The sequence below is a fragment of the Rhea pennata genome, chromosome 19 (assembly GCF_028389875.1).
Source record: "Rhea pennata isolate bPtePen1 chromosome 19, bPtePen1.pri, whole genome shotgun sequence".
Lineage (NCBI taxonomy): Eukaryota > Metazoa > Chordata > Aves > Rheiformes > Rheidae > Rhea > Rhea pennata.
In genome coordinates, this window is record NC_084681.1 from 3128420 (window position 1) to 3154778 (window position 26359).

The following is a 26359-nucleotide window of genomic DNA, read 5'->3' on the forward strand; positions in this document are numbered from 1 at the left end:
CCAGCTCCTGATATGTCCTTCCCAGCAAATGCACGCATCAGCGCAAGACCATCCTTCTGGTGTCTGGCATGACTCTCTGCTGTCCCTGACAGACCATTTTTCTCAGGTGTGACATATAGCCAGATCCAAAGAAATAATTCAGCCCCTCAGTATTATCTCCTTCCAAAGCTGTGTTCCTGAAAACTCCAGCTTAGCTATTTCCTTGCAAAGGAGGTATCAGAGACACCTCATTTCTTTACCAGAAAGACCTAAGGGCTTCTGCATACAGCACCTCAGCAGCTATTCCATGCCCAAAGCCCAAGTGCCCTGATCTGACAGAGGACAGATCCTGAGATTGCGATCGGTTGCATGAGACTGGGCTCTACCAACACACAGAAGTTACTCCAGCCACAGGAGCAGCTCACCCTGAAGCTGGCCCTGGCCTCCAGGGAGGACTTTATAGCCACTCACATTGCTGTGCACAAGAGTAGCACCTGTCCCAAATGCCACCAAGTGTTTTTGCACAGGGGCAGAGGGCAAGAACAGTTTGTTTCTTCCACCCCTGCTGATTAAATAGCTGTTGTAGGCAGCTAGCCAAAAGGAAGATTAACCAACTTGGTTGCAACAGTCAAGCTACAAAAATAGCATTGCCCAAGTCTCAGATGCTTTTGTGGCTTTGCTTTATCAAGGCTTCATTTTAAAACCAGCTTGTTTTAGCCTTGTGTTATTACCTAAGCAGCAAACATTGAACTGTAGCAATTGCTCATAAACTGTTTTTCTTAATACTCCCCATTAAAAAAAAAAAAAAAAAAGAACACACCTTTGTCCTGCATGACAACCCAATCTTCCCTTTGATGTCTCTATTTCAAAATCAAATTCTGCTGAAGCCACAGGGACAGTCTCATGACATTCAAAAACAGCTTTTCTGTTTCATTTTTAGGTTTTATTAGAGCTCCCCATTAAGCCCCTGTGAATAGAGGTTTTCCCTCCCAAACATGATGAATTTAAAAAGTTTCCCCTGCTGCCTTTGCAGTATAGTTCACATGCTCTATGTCCTAGGGACAATCTGCCATCAGCCTCACTCCAAGCTAATCCTGCTTCAAAGCTGTTTGTTTTCATACTTCTTGAAATCAATCATCTTCACAGTTGCAGGGCTTAAATTCTGAAACAGGAGAACATTGTGGACACTTGAAGGCCCAGATACTGCAAAAGAAGATTAATCTAGACAGATGTGTCCACATGGAATCTGCCTCATTTAGATGGTATTGCATGTAGATCTTTTTCCAAGAGTCCTGTGGTGCACATCAAATGATCTAGAGCCAATGACTTCAGCACTCACATGAGGATTACTCATCTAATTAGGGGGTTTGCAGGCTCTGCCCCTGTGTTTCTGTGCACTGTTAATGTCATTGTACCGGATTGTAGATTTGTCATTTAGAGATTGGCTCTACATCTTGTATTCTTTCACTGATATATTTGACTCTATGAGGCATCAGTGATACTAATCACATGAATTAGCTATTCCCTGCACCTAAATGCAGTAAGTTTAGACCATAATTTTTTTTTAATACAAAAGAGAGGGAGAGATTCTTAAAGCACTATTTATCTATGGATGCTGAAACGTGGAAGAGAAACCTCTGTGAAGAGTGTTTTGTTTTTAAGTCAGTGAGGCCTGGGTATAATCACAAGCTTTCTTCCCATCGTGCATCAATACACTGCCCATCCAGCACAGTACTTCCTTAGTCTTATGCATTGCAGGACCATAGAACTGTCGCAGGGCAAAGTCCCATGGCGCCTCTGTCGCCACCTCGCACTCGGAACAGGCCTGTCATCCACACCAGGTCACATCAGCCCAGGCTTTGTCCAGCCAAGCGTTTAAACCCACTAAAGATGGAGATTCCCCGACCTCTTCGGGCAGCCTGTTCCAGGGCAGCACTACCCTCTTCGTGAAAACTGTTTTCTTAGTTTCTGACCTGAACTTCCCAAGCTGCCATTTGTGGCCATTACCCCTTGTATGACACGGCAGCACGAAAAACAGATTTGTCCCATCGTCTCTGTAACCGCCATCCGGACAGCTGCGGGCGGCTCCTGGGTCACCTCCTCGCCTGAGTCTCGCTCCGCGCCCCCGGGGAGCTGCAGGGGGTTACGGAGGCTTCGCCTCCCCCGGGGCTCCCGCTCGGCTCATCCGGGGCTCCCCCGAGCACGGCGCTTCGAGGGCAGGAGCGGAATCGGGGACGCCGCGCACAGCCAGATGTGCGCCCCCCCCCGCGCGCCAGATGTGCCCCAACAGCTGTCCGGGCTCGTCTGATGCAACCACAACATCACCACGTGGCCACGCACAGCTGTTCCGCGCCGCCAGCCAATAGCGGCCGGCCTCGCTGGCCGCGGGGGCGGGGCGCCCCCGCCCCGCGGGGATAGGCCGAGCCGCAAGCCAATCAGAGCCGCGGGGGCGGGTTCTGCGGCGGCGCGCGGGCCAATGGGCGGCGGCCCCGCCCCTCCGGGCCAGCGCCGCGGGGCGGGGCCCGGCGCGGGGGAGGAGGCGCCGCCGCCGCGGGGGCCGCCGCGGGCCGAGCCGCCGCCGCGCCCGCTCCATGGAGGCCGCGGCCCAGGGCCCGGCGGGGCCCGCGGCGCTCAGCTGCTTCTCCTACAACCAGGACTGCACGTAAGCGGCGCGGCGCGGCGCGGGGGGGGGCGCAGAGGAACAACCGGGCTCCCCCGGCGGCCGAGGGGCTCCGCGCGAACCGGCGGCCGGCCGAGGGGCGCCTCGAAGGGCGCCGCCGCCGCGCCGCGCCGGGCGCTGCCTGTTGCGGCCGTGGGCACCGCGGGGGCCGGTCCGCGCGCGCGCTCCCCGCGCAGCTCCGCCGCGTGCCCGAGGCCCCGGCGCGGCGCGGCGCGCGGAGGCGGCTCGCCGGGAAGCAGGACGGTCGGGCTTGTTACCGGATCCCCTTTAGGCTGGGCAGGGCCCGAAGTCGTTCCTTCACCGACGGCTGCACTAGGAGCCACCCGTTTCCCTGATCTCCTGCAACTCGCCTGGACGCTGTAAGGTCCGAGCTTGCTGACTCTCGTCTTACCTTTCCAGCTCCCTGGCAATTGGAACCACAACTGGATACAGGCTTTTCTCCTTAAGTTCTGTGGAGCAACTGGACCAGGTCCATGAGAGCAGTAAGTCTCCCGTTTTGCTCCAGTGAAAACTCCGGTTGACAGCTGTACTGTTGCACTTCTAATTTGCCTCAAGGGAGCTATTCTGCCTACTGCTAGTGCACAGATCCATCCGTTTCTGCTGTACCATATCGGGAAAGAAGTTGTGCTGGCTGTTACACCATGCACAGAGGTCTTTAGTCCGAGCTGCAGCCCTGGAGAAACTTTCTAACCACCAGCAGTATTTTAGCAAAGTTGAAGGAGCCCCACAAATCTAGAGTCCAGATCATTTTTCTGCTGCTGGTTCAGTCTGAAAGCAGCAGTCCTGCTTGCACAGGGCTGGTTTGCAGTGTTCAAAACTAGTTCACTGCTAGCATGTTTCAGATACACATACAGGAGACTTCAGGCTACCACGTTGATACTGGATAACTTGCAGGCTTTGAGCCTAATGTGATTGTAGGAGAAAGATGTTTTTAACAGGTTTCCAGTGTAGAAAGGTTTTTGTTGTTGTTGTTGTTTGTTTGTTTTTAAGCTCTGCTCAGAGCAGCATATAATGCAAATGACCTGAAACAACTCAGACCTCATGGAGCACATGCTCTGGCCTGGTTCAAGCCATCACCAGAAGCATTTTAGCCCAGATTTACCCCAACCAAGATATAACTGACACTGGGAGATGCCAGTCTCTCTTCACTGACTATAGATGGAGCCTAGGGAACCAGGCATAGCTGCCTCATCTGGAGCAGAGTCCAGACTCTTCTCTTTGCCTCACAGCATAACTGAGCAACTGCATAGCAGCAAGCTACAGCCATGTTTAAAACTGTTTAAGAGTTTGGATCACCCCCAGAGCCAAACCAAGGACCAAAGAGAAACAGATCCTTGCAAGTGACACACTTAGGCAGTCCCACAACATGGTTATAGGATGGTCCTTGTTCCTCCAATACAGGACAGCCCAGACATCAGACACAGTTTACAGCTACCTGTGCTGGAATTCATAGCTCCCCAATGATTTCTGGGGCAGGCCCACCAGGACCCCTGTAATGCTGCCATCTCAAGGCAACAGAGGTCATCCCTAGCATGCTCTCTGCAACACATACCACACCACCAGCAGAAGCCACGCTAGAGCTCTTTCGAAACCACAACTGCAGTGACAGAGAGGGAATAAATGCATAAGCCTTCCATAAAGAGGCTAGGAGAAGTCAGGCACCAAGCAGAAGAAAGTGAGTTACATACCATTGCTGCTTACCTCAGTGAGGCCTAGCTGGTTTACTCCCTCCAGGAAGGCCCCCAATCAAGCTGCTCAGAACACTCATTTCCTTTGATAAGGGTGAGCTCCTCCTCTTTATATCCTCTTCCCAAAGATTAACTACAGCTGGAGGGCCCTGACAAGAAGAAGCACAACAGCACTGTCAAATGGGCAAATGGCTTAGGTTCTGCCTTCAGGGCAAGTCTGTTAACTCCTTTCTACTTTGACCTAGATGCTTTGTGCCAGATACTGATAATTTTTAACAAAAACAGATGTTGAACATCTTAGCAGTGAGCCTTCCAGCCAGATTCCCTCCTGAGCTGTCTCACTTATCTCTGTAAACAAACCTTCCAAGTTCCAAGCTACAGACTCTATCTTACTTTCCTTCTGTACCTAGATGAAATCCCAGATGTTTACATCGTGGAGCGTCTGTTCTCCAGCAGCCTCGTGGTTGTGGTCAGTCATGCCAAGCCACAGCAAATGAATGTCTACCACTTCAAGAAAGGGACAGAGATCTGCAACTATAGCTATTCCAGTAATATTTTGTCCATCCGGCTGAATCGTCAGGTAAGAGGCTACAGAAACTGGCTAGCCAGAGTTATGCCACTTTGTCCCTTTGCTGGTGCTGACTTTTCATACAGAAGAGTGTAACTGGGACCCCACTGCCTAGTAGAGCAGCAAAAACCAGGGCGAGTTTGCTCTGAGATTGTGAACATGGAGCTGAGAGTAGGTATTGAGTCTGCGCGCCTTTTCAGCGTGCAGTTTTGCTTAAAAAAAATACCTTTTCATCATCTTCCCTCTGTTGCATTCCAAGCCCTGACTTCAGGTTTCAGCCTACCTCTGCCACCTTTTTTGCAAATGAGATCGTCAAAGTTGGTTTAAAAAAAAAAAAAAACAAAAAACAAAAAAAAAAAACACACACACAGGAGTAACTTGAATTCCATGGATGAGGAAAAAGGCTGCATTTCAAGTACTGCTGGCAGCCTTGTTTTGTTTTTAAAGATACAGGGAAGGCTCAAGCCACTTTAACAAAGGTTTTTAAGGGGTCATTCACTGAACTGACATGGTCTTGTAGCAGCCGTGAACCATTTTGGGTGGATTTTATGTCATCTTTTCTTTTTGTCCGTAATTATTTTCAAAGGATGTGCCATAAGAAGCAGGGGACATTCTACAATGAAGAAATAAGCAGTTTGCATAATTGTATACAATCAGCCTCTCCTAGGTTAGCAACAGTGGATCCTATAGTAAGGCTCTCCCATAAGGAAACTGGGTTGAGCTTCCAGTAAAGCTGTGTTTGACCAGAAGTTCCTACACTACAATTAAATCTATCCTGAATTGATTTTTTTTTTCCTACTGAAACTTACAATGGAACTGCCAAAATATGAACTTCCTTTTAATTACAGATAGGAGTGTGTGTGTGTGTGTGTGTGTGTTTATATGCATGCATACATATATAAAAATGGCAGTTTTTGTTTAGCAGCTCTAGGAGATCATTGTGGGACTAACGTAAGTTCCGGCTTTTCCCTGTGTGTTGCTCCAGAGATTGGCTGTATGTGATGTCTACACTCAGTCATGCATCCACATACCTTGGCTGCTTTATGAGCTTCAGTTTAAATCCTGGGCTGAGCTTGCCTTGCAACCACAACAGAGTAAAATCTGGATAGATTTGAAGATGCTGCAGGATATTCAGGGAGAGAGAGGACAGTCCCCTGGCGTCTTGCCCACACAAGCACAGTGATTGATCTTGTGTCAGTGGGTAGACACCACGGTGTGAGCACAACCGCCTTCCTCGAGTACAGTACCTGATTTTCAGCTTGGGCAGAGCTGTATTCACATACGTTGGACTTCAGAGCTAACTCAATCTCTCCGGGCAGCTCTGACCCACTAGTGCAGATGTGCGTTAGTGTGCTGCAGTGTGAGATCAGTAATACTTTGGGCCAAATTTATCATTATATAACTGAACAATGCAGAGTTCAAATCTACATTCAGGATTTAAACTGGTGGCAGTCAGCTTCAGCACATGTTGTGATGTTTGAACCCTTCCCTAGACTTCTGTATGAAAGCAGTACTGCTTTATTAGAAGTCCGCAGAAGGCCAAATCCCATACAAACCATAACACAGGAGAATGGTGGCAGATAAAATACAAAGCGATCTCTCCAAACAAACAGTTGCATGTTTTGATTTGATCTCTATGGAAAATCCATGTTAGGCAAATGAAAGAATCCCTCAATTGTTGCTGACTCATGGGAATTCTTTGTTTCCAGCTTTACATATGGTGTAAACTAAATCATGGTTTGTCTCAAAGTGGAGAAGGCTGCGCTGTAGAACCAGCAAAAAGCTCTCCTGCAACCTTCCTGGGTTCTACACTGTGTTGAAAACCCTGCTGAATTCTTGGAGAGGTTTACTACTTTTTTTCTGGCTGCACCCATACGCAGCACATTTCAGTCATCAATATACATGTCAAGTATTTAACTTGGCTGATGTCTAAGTGAAATCTTAAAGAGAAATACCGGTGAGCGTAGTATGTTGTACAGTGCCTTGAACAATGTGTAGCTATTGCAGCACCCAGCACCCTCTTGTGAGGCTTGGTCAAAAAGGAGCAAGGATAAAACCCATTCCTCAGCTCGGTATGTTTTATGCTAACATCAATGTGGGCTGTGGGACTGCACAGAAGACAGAGAATCAGCCTGCTTTAACACCTGATGGGCTTGTTCAAGCCAACTTTGCCCGTTCAGCTCTCTCCGTGTCAGTCATCTTGTCCGTTCCTGGATTTTGTCCCTGTTGATGCCAGCACCTCTTGCAGCAGCTCTGTCTGCTGCTTTGCTGTCATCTGAAAACCTCCCTTCATATGTTCGTCAGTGTGTTTTGCAGTTCTGGGAAAGTATATGATAGCTTTGCTGAAATCGGCTGTATAAATATTACTCTGACAGTCTCAGTTAGCAAGTTGAGGGCTGTTACTGTAGAAAAGGAAAAGTCTTCCTGGAAATCCAAAAGGCTCTGACACAGCCCCAGATGCTGTGGTTAGCAGGAATAGAAGTGGGAAAGGGTTTGATCTGAGCAGGAATGGCGGAGCAAGGCAAAGATTTTTCTAATGTGGGTGTTTCAAGTTAGTAACTAAACTCCACATTTAGATACTAAATAAGTGGCCTCATTTCTAAAAAGGTGGAGGCTTTCCTGTACATGGATTTGGGTGCTTCAACTTCAGGATCCCACAGAGAGTCTGGCCTTATATTTTATTGGGATGTTTTCAAAGCTTCTGGACACTTGGCATTAATGTTAGTGGAACTGGGTGCTCCCCAGGCTTAGAAAATGCGACCTGTCAATCAGGTCCAAAGCCTGGTTCCAAAAAAGCATCTGTGCAAAATACCTCCATGGTAATATGAAGAGATCAGGACCAAGCTGAGACACAAAGCTGAGCGATCATGGAAGTGGGGACCCAGGGCTAAGGTTACCATATCAGGGGTCCTTTTTGCTTTCTGCCTTTCCTTCCCATCATTTGGCATCTCTGTTCTTGGCAGTAGGGCTGACGCTTGCCTGGGTGGGTGTTCCTGATCAGTTCAGGAGAAAAGGTACAAGCACATTAACTTGGAAGTACTCTATCTATCTGCCAAGATGTTGTAAATACTAGATATGAAATGCTTAACCACCGTTGCTGTCCCTGAACAAATGCCTCCTAACCTGATCTCTATACAGTTCTGCTAGGTAACTCAGTAACACAAACCACAGAGGAGATGGAGTATTGTCTGCTGATATTGAATGGAAAAAGAAACATTGCTTTGCTGAACAGACCCATTAGGCTCACTAGTGGTGGGAAGCCTATCACCTAAACAGCTGCCTCCAAATCAGGAAGAAGTCAGGGCAAGGGACAAGTAATCACATCAGCCAAGATAGTGACAAGAGTGGTTGGCAGCCTCCCTGCTCTTTATGATCAAAAAATAATTTGCTTTGAAAAGTACTATAAAGAAAAGCAGCATATAAATAGATGGTCATTAAGGCTCATTGCTAGTTACCACGCAGATGCATTTTCCTATTTCTGAGAATGTGATAGATCAGATCTCAGAGTAGTAGAGAAGTTGAGGTATCTGCTTTCAAAAACTTGACCAGATGCAGGCAGCTCTCAAAAGCAGAGACATACCAAATCCAGGGCTGTCTAGTGAGAGCGGGTGAGGGAGCAGTAGAGATCCCAGTTCTGTTGCATTTCACTATGGCAGAAATCCCTGTTGAGCTTTTCAAACAGCAAAGATTTGGGTGCATGAACTATGGGACCAGCAAATGGAGGCACCATAGCCATGCTGGTGAGGTTCTGTACATGTCCCTTCTGTTCTTGCAGAGGCTGATCGTTTGCCTAGAGGAGTCAATTTACATCCATAACATTAAGGACATGAAGCTTTTGAAGACTATTCTGGATACGCCTCCAAATACAACAGGTAAGCATGGGAGACTGGTTGGAAGGGAGAGATCTGGTCTGCAGAACTTTGCAGAGCCATAACATTAGTGTTAAAATTTAAACCAGCCTGTGGTTTGTGTATTCTTAGTAGCACAATCAATTCAGTGCTGAGGTGCCAGGAGCATACAGGAGGTGGTCAGTGAGGTTTATAAGAGAGGAAATGCTGTTCTGTCCTGAGCAAATGCTTCAAAGGAGAGCTAAAACTGTTGGCATAGTTTGATTTCACCTCCCAGACTCAGTCCCTTCCTGTCATCACGTGGGAGGTCGATGCAGCTCACAGTTTCCTGGAACGTGCATGGATTCTCTGTTGAAAGAGCAAAGCTCTAAGGCAGGCCAGGACCACAAGCTTCCCTCCATATATAGGACAAATTGAGTATTTTCCTCTGGGGCTCCCTGCCGTTCCTTCAAATCGTCTTGTGTCAGAGTCCCACGGTGTTTTAGCGCTCTGAGCAAAGGAGTCCTGCTTCCCTGAGCTGGCGGCATGAGTCAGCAGACGGCTGCCGTGCAGTATAGCTCGACACTCCCTTCAGACCTGTGGTTAACCCAGGTTCTCTCTTGGCTACAGACGTGCACTCTTCCGCTAAGGTAGGAAGCCTCTGTGATCACCCGTGTGTTTGGGGTCAGCCTCCAAGGTGATTAGTGCTGTGAACAGCACCCTGGGCAGAAAAAGCAGCCGGAGACACCACTAATTCCACCGTGTCTCCGAGCAAGCTTTGCCAGGGAGCTTACAGGAGCCTGAGCTGCCACCTGATATTATTCCACATGCATGGCAAACACAAGGGGCAGGGCAGGTGGCTGCAGAAAAAATCCCTGCTGCACAATGTAGGGTGAATCTGGCTTTCCTGTTAATGGGAGAGAAGCTATTTTTGGCTGCAAGTAGGGAAACTTGGCTGAGCGCCTGTGGCAGCGCTGCCGTTTGTTGCTGTGATATCCCGGTCACAGACCACAGCATCTTTTCAAGGATGGTCGGTTGTGAAGTTATTGACGTGCTCACGCCCGGCTTCTGAGCTTTCAAGGGATGCTCTGCGTGGCTTCTCCCCTGACCTACTTCAGGTCTTAACAGATGGTCTCTTCATGTGGATTAAACATACTAAATGCTGCAAATATAATTAAAGTTTAAAACCTTCCTGAGAAAGCTCAGCAGCACAAGCAAGGATAGGGACACTTGTGCCTGGAGCTGTTCTGCAGTGGGGCAGAATGATCCGGTTGTAGCTTAAAAGCACCAAGGATCAGCAATCACTGGGACAGGATTGGGCTGTTGCAGATCACAGGACTTCATTTGCACTTAATTTTTTAAAACTCCTTCACTGCAGCAGCTGTCACTGCAATGAGCTGAGTGACAAGCGCTGCGTGTGTTCCCTTTGTCCCTGGAGCATCTGTTTTTAGTCCCAAGCCTGATCCCATGCGTCTAGGAGGTCAAGGCAGCGGGGTCTGACCGCTCTTCTGTCAAGCCTTTCGTGAACAGAAATCTGTGTGGGGTGATGGAGCACGCAGCAAGCGTGGCCCCCGGGAAGCACCGAGACCATGGTGCGCGCCCCGGGCACTGTGCGGGCAGCAGTGGAGTGCAGGGATCTGCGGCGGACCCTCGGGCCAGCCGTCGTGCGATTTCGGACCGTTACTGCTCAGGACCCAGCCGTGCGTCCATCGTTTACCTTCAGCCGCTTGGCAGAGCGCGGGGCTCGGCCCCAGGGAGGTGCTTACGGCGCGCAGAAGCAGCCAGCGCTGCTGTCTCGGGCGTAAGGGGGAAGCGAGGTGCCCTCCCGGGCCCTTCGCACGCGCGCACGCCGTGACCGAGCGCTGCAGCGGCTCCGCTTCCTGTGACAGTGATGTGCACGGCCTTTCCGGAAGATTGCACATTCTCAGGGTTGTCATCTCGGTGATGTTTGGCCAGCTTCCTCCCCACGGGAGAGGGAAATGCCCAGGGTGGGCGAGTCTGTTGTTTTTCGTGTGTGCTCAAGTAAGGAGTGAACCTCTCTCCTGAGAGGAAACCGCGCTGCTTGTCTGCGAGCTCTCCAGCTCCAGGCAAGAAGCACACGAGCTTGTCTGGTCTGCGCTGCAGCCCGCGGGAATGAGACGAGCTCCCTGGAGTAACACGGCTGAGCAGGGCTGGCTGCTCGTCCCTGCACAGGCGTGTCCGTGGTGCAGGAGGAGAGGGCGGATGGCTCCTTTCCCCAGGAAATCCCTGCTTTAATTCCTCCAAAAAACGCAGGACAGCTCAAGGGAGGGCCCCGGCGGCGAGGTGACTCAGGTCAGAGTCAGGATTTGCGGAGGAGTTGGTAGCGCTTGTGCTGATGTGCGTGCCACGAGGGCACATCCCAGGGAGCTGGGAGGACAACTTCAGGAATCATATCAGCGCTGCTTTTCCAACAGGTGCTTTTTCCACCTTTTTTTTTAAAGGGGGGCTCCCTTGCTAGTGATGGGGGCTCCCAAGCCCATTCCAAGCGTCACATCACTCCGTTGCCTCAGTTCCTGTGATTTTCTCCAGATGCAGCAGGACTTTGTTCATGTTAGAACAAGGACAGGCTTCTTGAATGTGATATTTTTTTTTTCCATGCTGCTTAAGCAAGTCATTTGCATCATGGCACTCCCAAAGGTGCCATCCTGAGCAACACCAGCACCATGGCTGCGTCTCGCCCTCATGGGCCCGCTGCTGCCTGCACTGACCCTCCCTAGGCTGTCGAGAGCAGAAGAGCATCTTCAAAGGCTCTCCGTGTCGCTTGTGGTCCTTGTTCTCGGTGCGTCCCTGAGGTCAGCCCAGTACACTTGCGTTTTGTTTTCCCCTGGCCTGGTTTTCCGTTCATCTCTTCCAGACGGGCGCGGAGCAGAGGGAGAGGGTGACTCACAGCCCGGCCGGCTCAGAGCTTGCTTTGTTTAGCTCGAGCCCTCTCTAGATCCTCCTCTTGGAGCAGCGGCTTCGCTGAGCCTCCCCCTGCCCTCCCGTGCTGCCCGGACTCGGGGAAGCCGGACACCTTGGAAAGGCACCCTTGCTCCTTGTGAGCAAAGCTTCTGGATTATCTTTGTTTTCCTGCTCTCCCTCGCTCTTTGGGTGCCGTTGCCTGCGCTTGACAGCGGCTGCTGCTCTGTTCCCCGCGTGTCCCCTTCCTGGCAGGGCGTAAATGCCTTTGATTGACTGGGACTGGATCTCGGGGGCCGGCTGATCCTGCGGCTCCCTGGCTCCGCCGCGATCTCTTTGTTTGGTTACAAACAATGACCTAAAACAAGAGCTTCAGCCGATTCTCCCCTGCTGCTGGGCCAGCGCCAGGACGGTGTCCTGACAAGACGGGTTGCACGGCGTGTGTGCACACGCGCGTGTGCGCACTTGCACGTTTCCTCTTCGGGGAGCCAAGCGCAGAGCCTGGCCGTGTCCCTGATAACCTTTAAACCTGCAGCTTCCTCTGCAAGCGGGACTATGTGGGACCGCTGGGTGGGAGTCGGCGGTTCAGGTCACATCGAACCCTTTCCCCTGTCCGAGAGGGTTGTGAGCACGTGTCCAAGGACAGCACTTCAGGTGCAGGCAGCAAGTGAGATCTCTCTGTCTGTGACAGGATTCACAGGGATGAGCCTTCAGCCAACAGCAGAAATGAGAGCTAGGAAGAGATGCTTTTTTTCTTAGGTCCTCAGGAGGACAGGTGGATTGGCCTGCCTGCACCCATGAGGGAGAATTCCCCATGAGGTTAAAATGCAGCTAAGTTCAAGTTCCTTGTCCACCAGAACCTCCCTGCAGAGCCGTGGTGTTTGTTTTGTCTCTCTCTGCTTTCCTTCTCTTTTTGGAGAAAAAGGAAACGGTGCTGCGCGGCCCCGCAGCCACAGTTCGAGCCGTGCCAAGCTCCGCAGTGGGGCTGCGTACCACTGCGCCGCTCCTCGGAGCCCGCGGGCCACGTGCTGCGCCCTGGAGGTGATGTGTCCCTGGAGGTGATGTGTCCCGGTGTGTCCGGACAGGAATCCTATTAGCCGTGAGGCCAAGGTGTCCCTTGCTGTGCTTTGTGCACCTGGTCTTGCTCTCCCAACAGAGACGATCGTGGGGGAGAGGCCAAGCCTGACATTAAGCAGACTCGAGGCTCCTTCTGAGCAGGGTCTGGGGCAGGATGTGGCCGGGGAAGGGAGCCGTGCTGTCCCGTACCGGCAGGTGTCCCCACGGCCGAGGGATTGCCAGCGTGTGCCCTGCACGCTCCCAGCTCCGGACGCTGCCCCAGAATGACACTGCGCCCGACCCCTGCCGTGCCCGTGGCCGCGTTTCTGCATTTTGTCCTCCACCAGCAAATGACCTCAGCTGCGTTCTTCTTGCCTTGCCAGGTCTGTGTGCTCTCTCGATTAACCATGCCAACTCCTACTTGGCTTATCCCGGCAGCACAACCAGCGGAGAGATCGTGCTTTACGATGGAAATACTTTGGTAAGCGTGAAGCTCGCCCATTTGGATACCGTCAGGGACTGAAAACAAACAGAGCCACAGCAGAGCCAGCGGGGCCTTGGGGAGGGATAAGTGTACTCCACCGAGCTGGACTGCAAGGGAATCAATTGCCCAGGGCAGGCAGGTTCCCCAGCCCCCTCGCTTGGCCGCCATGCCAGACAGATTGCCTCTTTGAGATCAGAACATCCATTTCCCAGTAGTGGATAATAAAGCAAACAGGATCCGTGCCCTACAGCCTGAGAACAGCCGCCAGGCTGAAGCAGATGGGGCTCCCAGTGGGAGCTGCAGTAGCGTATCCAGTACGCAGGATGTGACCCAGGTGGCTCACAGAGGGTTGGAGCTGCTGCAGCCACAGTGCAGGCCCTGGGCAGCTGTTCTGCCATCCCACGGGGTGGAAGTGATGTTGAGCCAGAGCTGACGGGGAAGGTGAGGTGTCCTCAGCCCCTCAGGAAATCTGTCCCTGGCTAGAAGCAGGGTCATGATTATCTGCTGTTTATGCCAGGGCTTTGGATTACATAACACTGTCACTCTGTACGTGCAGTGGGAACTAGAAGAGGCTAAGGATCTGCAGCAGGGGAGGAGCAGAGCACAAGGGGAAAACACAGGCTGCTGCTGTGAGAGGTACTAGCCCCTCGTACTGGGCTTCCTGCAGGTATCAGGGTGGTGGTGCTGCAGCAATAGTCACTGTACAGTCACGGTGTGCAGAGAGCAAACTGCATGGAGGTCAGCTCCTTCTCTGCACAAAAACAATGCTGGGCTTCAGAGAAGGTGCCGTTGCTTTCCTGCAGCCTAGTCTAGAGAGGTGGGGAGCTGAGGACTTCTGCAGCTGAAATGAACTTTGCTTAATCACAGTGACTGTAGTAGGTAGAAGATGAAGCTTGATGCAGAGCTGAGATAAGAAATGCTGAGGGTGTTCAAAGGACAACACCATAACCGCATTATGATCCCATGAACACGTGCAGACGGCCTAGATGGGTTCAAGGCAGGGAACGCCCTCCCCTTACACACCTGAGCAGTAGCATGCCTCTTTACACTCACAATACCTTCTGTCCTACAGAAAACAGCCTGCACAATTCCTGCCCATGATGGGCCTCTGGCTGCTCTAACCTTCAACTCTACCGGGTCGAAGCTGGCGAGCGCTTCCGAAAAAGTGAGTGAGCGCAGCTTTGAGCAACCTCCTTGCTGCCTGCCGCTCTCAGCCCACAGCTGGCAGCGGGATCACTGTTAGCCCGGGTGCATTGGTGGCCTGGTGCATGGAGAACAGGAGCTCTGAGCAGTGCTTTTTTTAAACAGAGCTGACCGAGGGGAGGGGCAAACGAAAGGATGCTGACTCATAAGAGGCCAGTTTATTGGGTTCAGGTTTACCCCAGGTTCAGGTGAACCTTGGCTGACCAACAGAAGCCATCTTTGCATATACTGATTCTTTTTGGTGTGTTCAAGAAAGGGCTCTCGCTCTTTGCTTTGCTCCCATGTGATCTTTCCACTTGCATTTTTTGCAGGGCACAGTCATTCGTGTATTTTCCATTCCTGGTGGGCAAAAGCTCTACGAATTCCGGCGAGGGATGAAAAGGTCAGTTCATTCCTCCATCAGTGTACAGAAGGCTCTAGGAGCAGAAATGTAAACATAGCGACATGGCAACGTCAGATCCTGGTGGCTTTGGCATCTTTTGCAGAAAGAAAACAAGAGTGATCATATCAAATAGAAATGTCATTGTGCCAGACAGCCACGCTGCCTCCGGCAAGCTTAGTGGTTCAACTCAGTGTGTTGCAGAACAGGGCAGTCGCAGAGAACAGAGGTAGATTCAGTCCATTTGCTGTATTCTTCTTTGTTTCTTACTTAAAATAATGAAGTCCCCAAAGTTATCATCCTGACTCTTGCCTTCTCAAAGGGATTGCTTTGAAGCTACCAAGTCTTTGGAGCAGACCCCAAGTCTGAAGGCAAGGATGGGCTGTTGCTCCCATTCAGCAGAGCCCCTCAAGTGTTTTCAGTGGATTGTTTCCAGATTTCTTCCTGTCCCGCATCCCTGGCCTGCTTGTGACTTTTTATATGCGCTTCAGCTAGTGCGGAGACCGCTATAATGGAGACGCCCTGGCCCTGGTGAACCTGAGATGTCACACATATCTGGACTATCCAGCGCTTTGCACATCCTCCCTGGCTTCTACAGTACCAAATGCTTTAGCTGCTTTAGGAAGGGAAGCACAGATGTTTTCTCCACAAACACATGCTGCCTCCCTGGCTTTTGTAACTAACTCCGCTCTGCTGAAAGAAGGGATTAGGGAAATGCTAGTCAATCAGCCTGCAAGCTCAGCAGCAGGCAGGCATGGTCCTTTTCGCAGTGTATGGGCTCTCCATCCTCTTGTCTGTGAGCAAAACCTAACAATTCCCATTTGGTGATGTGCCATGATATGACCAGTTCTGTTTTTCCTTGGCCCTAGGTATGTGAACATCAGCTCTCTGGTATTCAGTATGGATTCCCAGTTCCTGTGTGCTTCAAGTAACACAGAGACCGTGCACATCTTTAAACTGGAACATCTCACTGACAGGTGAGGGGGCCCTGGGTTAACCTGTTTGCTCCAGGGCTGTGTCTGCCTCAGATATCAGCCTTTGCACAGCTGGCCTCCATTTCACCATGTATTCTCCATGAACAACACTAGTTGCAAACCATCTCTTTTGCTTCCTGCCCAGAGGGACTCACTCCTGTGAAAAGCTACGCACTGCATCCCTATTGTCAGCCTCCCAAGGCATGTTCTGCACTCATTAGTTGCTGCCATCTCCTGCCTCCTTCCTTAGTATCCAAGTTCTTCCCATTCCTCCCCACCGCAAAGAAGGGGATAAAGATTTTTACATCTAAGTTGTTACATTTTAATGACCACTTCTCTAGCCCACATTAAAGCAAGATTCTTTCTAATGGCCGTATCCAGGGTTCTAACACTGCAGTGGGAACTGTGAAGAAAAAGTAGACAACAAGGATCAGCACTGCATTGTTTTCCCTTGGTGCCAACAAATCAGCCCTTCTTGATAGGAAGGGAAGTGATTGTACAAGGATGCACAGGGGTACAGTTGTGTACAGCTCCAAAGAAAGCCTTGAGATCAGGAACATTTCAGCTGTTCCTGAGCTGTTTCGACTAGCTGCAGTAGCCTTACTGTTGCTGCTTTGTGACCCTCTCCTCAGCCGACCAGAAGAGCCTCCAACCTGGAGTGGTTACATGGGAAAGATGTTCCAGGCCGCCACCAACTACCTCCCTGCTCAAGTATCAGGAATGATGAACCAGGATCGAGCTTTTGCTACTGTCCGCTTAAACATCTCTGGACAAAGGAACATCTGTGCCCTTTCCACGTATGTAATAACATCAGCGTTCCCTCTGCCACGCCAGCTGGTGGACAGCTGTAGCTATCTACACAGAACACCACAACTGTTGTCCATTATCTTGCACTTGCAGAGCAGTGCACATGTGTGTACGCGTGTGCTTTCTGCATCTGTGCTACCTCCCACAGGCTCCTACAAATGAGAGTCCAGGATGGAGGTACAGGTCAGGCTGCATTGCCCTTTCTTAACTCACAGCAGTAACTTAGGTCTGTGAATTGGGCCATTTAATGCAGCCACTTGTGTGGATGCTCTTAGACCAGGTATGTTCTTCTGGAAGCAGCTCTGCTGGTGGCTGGAAGTCCCTCCTTAGCAAGCAGCAGTACGAGGGTGAGGGTATGAGGGGTTTAACCCTTTCTCCTTGCTGCAAACATTTGGCTCTATATGCAGATATGTGCATTCAGACTCATCCTTTTCTCATTAGGATTCAGAAGCTGCCTCGATTGTTGGTGACAACGTCAGATGGACATCTCTATATCTACAACCTGGACCCACAAGATGGAGGGGAGTGTGTCTTAATTAAGAAACACAGGTAACTACACCTTGAGTGCACTGGTGCTCCAGGCACATTTGATACAGAGGGTAATCTTTAAAAAGTGACAGAAATTTCTTCTGAAAGTACAAAATGAAACTGTAGGAACAAGGGTGTCAGAAGTGACATGTGATTTTTTTTTTTTAACTGCCGAATCTGACAGATCCTATCCCTTTGGAACCCATGCCAGCAAGCAGGGACTTGAGGCTTTCTGCAGAAGAAACTACAGACATTTCCAATCCCTAGGCAGCTCTGGGACATTTCAGCCTAGATGGCAGAGGTGGGCAGCTGGGTCTTACAAGTGCCTCCTACAACAGCCGACAGACCACTAGGGTGGCAGGAGAACAGAGTACCTCTTCCAGGGCTGGCTGGGTGCTGGAGAGATGATTTCAGGGGGGTGATCATGTGGAGCAAGTCTGGGAGCTTCTGTAAGCAAGAAAAGGCGCACATGCATGCACGCACGCAGGCGTGCAGTGTCAAAGGGGAGTTTTCTCTGCTGCTGTTTAGTTTGTATGCAAATTTGAACAGGCATGTAACCCCACATCTGGGCTACTTGGCTCCAGATGTGACACCTTCAGGGTGGGGTGGGATGTAACATATACTCTAAGCAATGAGGTGGCTGACAGCCAGGAAAATGCCAGCAGATTTTAAAAGACACAAAACAAAAGCACTTCAAAGCTGAGCTGTCCAGCGTGCTCTGTCCTGGCTGCCTCCTTCAGACACTGCTGACGCCCGCACGCTCCCGTTGTGAACTGGCAGTCCGGAGCTGGCAGGCTGGCTTCCTATGTGGGTTCCTGTTTTAGCATCAGAAAGGGCCTCTTGGGTCATGAGTTAAATTACATCATAGGATATCTCTGCTCAAACTTCATCCTAAACTAGCCAGTGCTGCTTTACCCACCTATTCCACTCCTGTTGCAAGCCCTTTGTAGACCCCTCTGTAGTTAGAAACACTGTTTGCCTTTGTGATCTAAAGCCTTTGTGGCCAGTCTTCCCGTTTTCTGTTCTCATGCCAGCATTGTCCTGCAGCTGTAGCTGCACTTTCCCTACTCCTTTCCCCTCCTGCTTCATTTGTAGAGAATAGCGAGCTGCCCCTCTGCAGCACTGCAAGGGTTGCAGTTGGTGCCTGGATGCAGTGGTACAAATGGGTGATCATAGAATCACAGAATCATAGAATCAGTAAGGTTGGAAGGGACCTCTGGAGATCATCTAGTCCAACCTCAAACACCTGATGTGTTTCAAGGTGACATGGATGTGCATGTGTACGTGTCTTAACTAGTGCTGGGGGAGAAACAGGCAAGATCAGAGCTAACTCTTTTCCTCTCTCATGTTCCTGTACAATTAGTCTGCTTGCCTCAGGAAAGATGGAGGAGAACAAAGAAAATGACCTCCAGCCTCCATTACCTCAGACTTATGCAGCAACTGTAGCCAGACAAAGTACAGTGCCTTCAACTTCAACCATGCCAGGTAAGTGTCAGGTCAGCCCTTCCTAGTTAAGGCACAAAAGCCTCGTGGAGCAAAATAGGAAGTCCTCAAACTTCCAAAGGCTCATTGTAGCCAGAAACGTTACCTGGGCAATGCAGGCTGGGGTAGCAGGAATCTCTGGAGCTCATGGTTCATCCCCTGCCCCTAAGAACAAGGCAGGAGTTTTGTTCTGCTTCCCAGGACTCTCTTCTGGTACTTCTCCTTGTGCAGACGCTCCCTAGAAGAGTAGTAACTACGTCCAGTCTTGTTTTACAGTTTGTCAGACAGCAGCTGCTGCCAGCTGCCAGACTGTTTTCCCAGAGTCGAAACCATGGATGTAGAAGTCAGATCTTCTGATTTTTTTTTTTTTGCCAAGATCTCTACAGATTCTCCTGAACTTGCTAGACCTTTCAGTAATGAAGCTAGCACTAAGTTGTTGCAGGAGAGGACAGGGTGACTCTCACATTATAATCTCTAATCTTACAGTTTGCATACAGATGTGGATCTTATTCTAGGATTTGTGCTTGCGTTCATGGTGGGAGGAAGAATGCTTCTGCAACAGGAACTAGCCATTTAGTCTATAGTGTTGGAGTTATCATTTGCTTCTGCAGTCCTCTAGTGCTCTGCCAAAATGCCAGAGAAAACACCTCTGTGCTAAAACACAGATAAAATGGTGTCTCCGTTGTTTTCCAGCCTTCTTCCATGTGTTTATCCTTAATGTTTTGCATTTTCACTTTGGCAGGTTATTCAGAGGATGGTGGCGCCCTGCGAGGAGAGGTTATCCCAGAGCATGAGTTTGCAACTGGACCAGTGTGTCTTGATGACGAGAATGAGTTTCCTCCTGTGAGCATTCAGGATCCGTAAAACAGCAATACAACCCTCATGCTAAGAAGAAAATATTAACCTCTTACAGAAGAGATATCATTGCCCCCACCTTGTCCCAGTTCACTGTGAAGCTTAAGATAACTAATTAAGTTATAGGGACAGAGCCAGGAAGATTACACCCCTACTGAATGGCAGCTAGGGATGGGGAAAGATGATCAAACCTAATAATTAGAGATGGATCTGAACAAATTAGCTGAATGAAGTTCAGGTGCAGAATGACGTTCAGATCCAGATCTGACCTTTGTGCCTTGCACGTATCTTGACTGCTAATAAGCAGGAATAGCTTTAATTTGAACAACACCATCACTTAGAAATAAACACTTAATATTCCCTGCACCATTTTCAGTCAGTTTTGTTAGTGTATGAAAAAGCAACCAGGACATAACTGAATCTCACCAGTCCTCTTATTTCCAAGCCAACTATAAAGGAAACTCCTTTTCCCAATACAAAGATGAAAAGCCTTTAAAATATTTTATGATTTTTAAATAGCACTTTCTCTGTTGGCATTGGAAGGACATACTAGCTTTAAAAAAATCTAACTTAAGCCTGGCAGTGTCTCTCCTGCTCCTCTTCCTATTATAACAGCATTTATTATGTTAAATATTTAATCCTTAAATGGACAGAGCTTGGTTATCATGATATGACCTGGTTGTAATCAGCAGTCTCTTCATAATAGTAATACATTAATACAGCAGCATATTGTAATGGATTTGTAAACTTGGCAGACTTTTGAATCCTTTACTCTATCTTTACACATCTTGCTGTTGGAATTTTGCCTGAAGGAGGAGGAAGTAAAAACTTCACTGGGGTCCCAGGATTTGTTCCATATGTTGAGGCTGACCTCCTCTGTAAGGCGCTTTCAACTGATGCAAAGTGTTACGTAAAAAATGACTAGCTCATGACTCCATTTTAAACACGACCTAAATCCAGCTTTTCAAGTCACATAAACTTTGGACCAAATCTCTTTTGTTACCTGTAGCATAACCTATTGCAAACTCAGAACAAAAGTTTTCTGTTTGTCCTATTCTGTTACCTAGGAAGGATATTTAAAATGTCTCCCCTCTTGCCAGAGCTGCTGGCCCAGGCATCTGGAAGGAATGTTCCTAGGAGCAGCAGGGCCAGGAAGGAATCCTTTACTTCTTTCTATGAACCTACACTTGAACATGTGGCTTGGGGACAAGCAAATGCCAGCAAGCAGGAATCACGCTGCTCCTGAATGAGTGTGCCTGCTGGGACTAGGCAGTATGAAAGCAGCCCCAAACCCCTGCTGTACAACAGCAGGTGCTTCATTAGATGAACTTTGATCTGTCAAAATCCTGCGCTGTAATTAACCTGACAGAGGAACTTACATGTGTAACATAGGGAGGAGGTGGTGTGGGAGGGAAGGAGTTTTCCAGAAATACTCACTGCTATGGTGGCGTAGCAATAGGAGCTTCCAGGTAAAGTGTCTGCAGCTAGGACTTCAGTTTTTTTCCCCTCTGTTGCTGGAAGTAGTGTGTTGTGCAGCTGGTCTCCTTGCCAGTGCAGCATTGGCTCCTGCTGTGATAGTTTGTAAGGAGAGCCGGTCAGGATGTTTTGATGCTCTGAATTTTCACTGAACTCTGCTGTTTTCTCAGTGCTAAAATGTTCAGTCTCAATGACTCGTTCAGAAGGGGTTTCAGGAATTGGTCACTTCTGTGCAAAGGAGGGAGAGAAAACCTGACCTTATCCAACAAAAATGTTTTGACAGCATTCTCTTTTGTGGAAACATGGGAAGGGTTTTGTTTGTCTTTCAGAGTGCAACAAAAAGATGTTTACAAACCTCAAAACTTGTGACAAAATGGAATATTCACCCACAGCCCATGCCACGAGTATGGCTTTGAACTTAGACATACTTCTGGGGAAAGAGCAGTGCTTAGAACCCAGCAGTGCCTCTCCGTTTTAAAACATTTTGCCTTTCCCTGACCTCAAGTGCTGGTGAGCAGGACTTCAGAGACTCAACTGTTAATAGTAAGGAAATGCGGCTTCACTCTAACATAAAATCTATTGCTGATTGCAGGAAACTGCCTCTTCATTAACTAGGAGGAGGGACAGGTCAGAGAAGAGATGAGAAACCCAGGGAGGACTTATGTGATTTTAAAAACTGACCTCAACAAGAATTAATGATGTGGATGTTGTTACTGATTATGCCAGCACTGCTGAAGAATCCTGTAGCAAGAGGTTAAACAAGTTCAATTACGTATCTTGCTTGCATTGATAGGGGTGGATTAAATGCTTTCAGGTCCACTAAGGAGCTTGGAATTGCTGTTGATCTTATGCGGAAAGTACTCAGATGTTATTGAGATGGACAGCAGGCTAAAAGCTAATCCGAGGAAAAGGTGCTGTGCTTGAGAATTGCCGGGAGAAGCCGCATCACCCTTCTGGTGATCAGACTTTGCAGTAGGGGAAGAATGAACCCAGCTCTGTTTATTTGACAGTTGTTTCTAGTTTTACCTACAGTTATGCCTGCGAATGGTGTGTCAGTTCCTGTTGTTTTCTGATTATCTGTCCAAGCAGTTGCCACTTTTGTAGTAGTTCATTAGAGTTGCAGAAGCTTCTAGCAGTTCTGGGAGTTGTTGGTATATGCTTTGTGCCTGGCAGTGCACTGCTGACACCAGCCTGGCTGCACAGCCAGCTCAGCCTTTCAGGGCCACCGTCGTTGCCCCCAAAAATCATATTTAGAAAAGGTTTGGGGTAGTGTTACAAGGTTTTACACAAGAATCCTACAGGATGTAGCAAGAACGAAACAACATGGCAAGTGTGGACCTGAAGAATGCATACCAGCAGATCTTTCAAAACCTCTGAAATCCAGTAGACAAGGTATTTTCTTTCAGCAGATTTCTCGGTGCTTTTCCAGGCACGCACCGTCAGTTCCTCCATTTGGCTGCACTCTTCTGCAGGCTCTGAGAATCAAAGCCTCAGGAACGGAGTTGATCTGAAGGTTTTACCAGCAAAGCTGTTTCATTAAGTCAAACTGTGCCTGGAGCCCGAGAGGTGCTGGCTGGCCACGTGCAGAGCCCGAGTAGGTTTGTGCAGGTCTCGTCCCGACGATCAGCGTTAACCACCAGTTGGTCGCCGCAGCACGCAACGCGCGAGGTTGCTCCTCGGGAAGGACGGGCAGGAGCGTTAGCCCAGCCATGCCTCCGGCGCCCAGCGGTCTGTGCACCGCAGCCTCCCCAGCACCCCGACATGCCCACCGCAGGAGTACGGCTGTCCGCAGGCGGCAGAGACGCTCCCCTCCGTCAGTGCACTGGTGTGGGCTCTGTGCACGTCCCCGTTTGTCCAAACCACGGATTCTTAATACAAGTAATCAGATTGTTGCCGCATCTTTGGCAACGCGTGACCTGTATTTGTTCACGTTCCTCCCCACTGTTTGGATGGCATTTCCCTCTTTCAGTTGGGCAGACATGTGATGATACTGATTTTAATTTTTTTTTCTGTTTTTTAGCTGCTGACTGTTAGGATAGAAAAGGCAAAAGATTTTGTCGTGGAGCTCGACTAATAATCATTCTTCCCAAGGGGGATGAGCAAGTTTGGCAGAATCTGTCTGGCCTCCTGTTCCTTACAGCAGCTCCTGCCCCTCTAACTCCAACAGGCATTTGGGGCAGCTGGGGCTTGCAGGATGAAGCCCAGCTTATCACCACATTAACTGCAGTCCCTCTGGCAATGTACAATCCAGAGCCAATGTTGTGATCCTCAGAGTAGGGCAGGTGATGTTCCCGATCTCGGTGTGCCCTGGAGAGAGACAGCTCCTGGGCAGACCTTCCTGCAGCTGAGGCTGCAGGGACCGCATCTGTACGTCTGGGAAACACAGGGCACTTTTGGAAAGGCTGGAGCTGACCAAAAGGGAGACCTGTGGTTAGTGTCCAAGCAGAGATACCCACCTATAGCTCTGCCCAAGCTTTATCCAGAATTAGGTGTAAATCTTTCTGCAGGTCTCTATTCCTATGGCTTGTGTTTAAACATGAGTAGCCAATATGAAGCATTTTAAAGTCCTTGCTGCTGCCTATTTCCTGTATGTTTCTGCTTTACTCTTTCACTAAAAGGTTTTGCTGATATTTAGGATATGATTCCCCTCACCTGAGTCTAAAATGTAGATGTGTAACGCTTGCCTCTGCAGTGCCCAGAGAGACAAGGTGATACATGTCATGCTCCTCTCCCCTCCGGCCACCCCAGAGCTTAACTTTTGGGAGGACGTTAGTGAGGTGAACGAATCCCACTCCTAGTAATTGAATTTGTGCAAGTGCATCTGTGCTCAGCGCACTGCCAGCTAGATACAGGATGTATTTATCACCAAGCCAGATGGTTCCTGTCTCAGGACTACAAATTTTGGGGGGGGGGGGGGGGGGGGGGAATAAACCAGCCCATGAACCTCCCTTCAAATGGAAAGTGAAATTATAAGACTTCCCTCCCCCTTTTCCTCCGAGGTGCGTAAAACCAACTTGAAACACCCCCTTTTGCTGGGAAAAAAGTTAAGGCCATTCTGTTTTGATTTTGGTAGATAATCTTGTGCCGTGGAGGTCAGCCGGGCAAAGCGAAGAGGTCATGATGAGAAGCAAACATCTGCGCTTAGAACAGCTGCTGGGAGGTTCTTTGGAAAAGCCAGGAATATCGAAGAATAGATTTGTGAATCCCAAAGAAGAGAAAAAAATCTGAGGTGGGCCACTGCTTTTCACTACAGTATGTTTAACTGAATCTGGCCCCACTAGCCCCTTGTTTGACTTGGTGTCTGGGTGGGGTGTTCACGTACTGTATGCACAGTGCTATATTTAACAAATTATATGTTAGAACCACAGTGTAAATGCTAATTTAATCAGATTTGTATGTAACCAGAATTTTATATACGTGTCTTTCCCTTTTCTAATTTATGCTGTTTTATGTGTATAAATGTACTTACAGGAAGATATATTGAACTTAAGTCTTTGTACAGTATATAGATACTATTTTACCCAGGCAAAGTATTTTTGCAGTGATATTAGAGAAGATGCAATTTGCTATGTTTAAAGACTGAGAATAAAGTCACAGTCTGTCCCTGGCTGCTTGCTGCCTGTGCTCTTGCTGTTCTTTGTGGGGCCCTAAAGATGTCAGTCTTGATTAAGTTTTAGCTCGTGGAAGAGTGGGTTTGGGGCCCTGGTGAAAGGAAGTCTGCTCTCTGCCGCACCTGGACCACAGCAACCTGGCCAAGTCTGCAAAGCATTGCTGCTTTCATGTGGTGCCAGCAAGGGAGGTGAGGAGGCTGCAGGCCAGACTTACTTGTGAACTGTTGGGCAGCCCATCTAAATTTTGTCAGAGCTGTCCATAATTACAACTCCCAGTTCCCTGTTGCTCATTTAACACCTTGCTTTGCTTTAGACAAGCTACTTACAGACAGATCCAAGAAAAGGATTTGGTTGCCTAAATCTGAGTCCAAACTGTTTCACAAAACCCTCATGCAGCTGCTGAGAAATCCTGGTTGTTTCGAAGTCACAGCTGCACCTTTGATTTTTGCCTTTGCAGCTCTGCCTGCAGCCCTGATTTGCTGGGAGTTCTAGGGGCAGACGCTCTCCAGTCAACTTTCCCCAAAATGCAGTTATATCGTTGGTCTTTCAAAAGAGAGGTGACAGGGAAGAGTTACCCCAGTTCTGCATCACACGCCTCTCTCCCGCACATTTCCAAACAGCCTTTCAAAACACCATGACTTGGCTAGTTGTCACCTCAGAACAATCTCTGATCTCCGCCGGGTCAGTGCAGAAAAGCCTTAGCACAAACCAAGCATCATGCCTAGCAAGAGGCCGGGGAAACACAGTGCAGCTGTCACTACGAGCCCCAACCCCTTTTTCTCTTACAGGCAGTTATGGTTTTTAATGCCACCCCTGCTGAAAAAAAACTCACTTAGCAGCTAGAGAAGCAGGTGCTTCATTTCCCAAAGCACTCACCTTGTCCTGGCACGGAAAAGGCAGGAAATACTCTCTCTACAACAGACTTCCAGAGTCTCAGCACCAGTAAGGGATGTTTGTTCTGAGGTTGTGGGCCCCTTCCTTCCCTTGCTTGTGCTCTCATAGGCCCTCTTCTGTAAGGGTCATTTTCTATCATGGAAAGGCAAGAGAATTTCCCCGAGGAATTCTCTCTAAAAGCCAGGTCTCAGAGAAGGTTATTTTCATTTAAGTCCTGGCTCTTTCTCAGCTAAAAAGCTTTACAAAACTTTGCTGTCTTTCTACAAGCCCAGAACCACCAGGTTCTGTAATGACCTGCTCTTCCAGAAACACAGGACAGGTCTGCTCGAGGAACAGTCCTGGTCTGTGATGAGCTGCAGGAAAGGGGACCCTCTCCACATGCCCATACAGACACTTAACTCACCTATGCTGTTTCCTAGCATGGAGCAAAGGGAACTACAACCTCCATCCCTGTCCTCCATGGCCAGCCTCAAGCCTGGAGCCAGGTTGAATGACAGTCCTGTTAACATAAGCCAGAATCAGAAAAGGAACAGCTTGAGCAATTACTTGATTAAACATAGAGCTGCGTTGCTCCTTCGGTGTGATGGTTCAGCAAGGCTGCAGGAGACCCGTGATCTTGGCATCGGCAGGCCACGTGCTGGGTATCGCAGCAGGGGATTGCTGCTGGGTCCTGGGAGTAATCTGCAACCGAGACATTGTCTGTTGCAATATCTTGAAGAGCTTCTGCATAAGCTCTGCTGACGGCAGGTAACACTGCCTGATATTCTCTGGATGCCATGTCCAAAGGCTCCTGCTCCTGGATATCATGATCCAGATTGAAAATGAGAGGAGGCTGGTGATGCTCTTCTGGCCCAATGCTTCCATCACAAGCCTTTGCTCCTCCTAGAGAGAAAACCAAGGGGAAAACACTGGAGTCCCAGGCTGGTCACCACTGCCCAGGTATCACTCT

General features: G+C 49.3%; 2 protein-coding genes across 3 annotated transcripts in view; one reads left to right on the forward strand and one right to left on the reverse strand.

Annotated features, from left to right (window-relative positions):
- Positions 1-2544: 2544 nt before the first annotated feature.
- On the forward strand, positions 2545-24514 carry WIPI1 (WD repeat domain, phosphoinositide interacting 1). 2 transcript variants are annotated; one of them, XR_009960297.1, is made up of 13 exons: positions 2545-2641; positions 3059-3141; positions 4758-4927; positions 8691-8787; positions 13101-13198; positions 14274-14366; positions 14716-14786; positions 15653-15760; positions 16390-16554; positions 17006-17113; positions 18456-18577; positions 19317-21415; positions 21498-23472. XR_009960297.1 is itself a non-coding variant. In XM_062591455.1 (13 exons), the coding sequence occupies exons 1-13, from the start codon at positions 2571-2573 to the stop codon at positions 24024-24026; spliced, it is 1335 nt and encodes a 444-aa protein (XP_062447439.1). In that variant the 5' UTR covers positions 2545-2570; the 3' UTR covers positions 24027-24514. The 2 variants fall into 2 exon arrangements, 1 of the variants encoding a protein (XP_062447439.1); XM_062591455.1 differs by lacking the exon at positions 21498-23472 and adding an exon at positions 23979-24514 and having other exon boundaries at positions 19317-19417.
- The window catches only part of ARSG (arylsulfatase G), a 28840-nt gene continuing 26753 nt past the window's right edge, over positions 24273-26359 (reverse strand). The window contains exon 11 of the mRNA XM_062592097.1: positions 24273-26292. Within this exon, the coding sequence (XP_062448081.1) occupies positions 25961-26292 (332 nt within the window). The 3' untranslated portion in view covers positions 24273-25960. The remainder of the gene's footprint in view (positions 26293-26359) is intronic.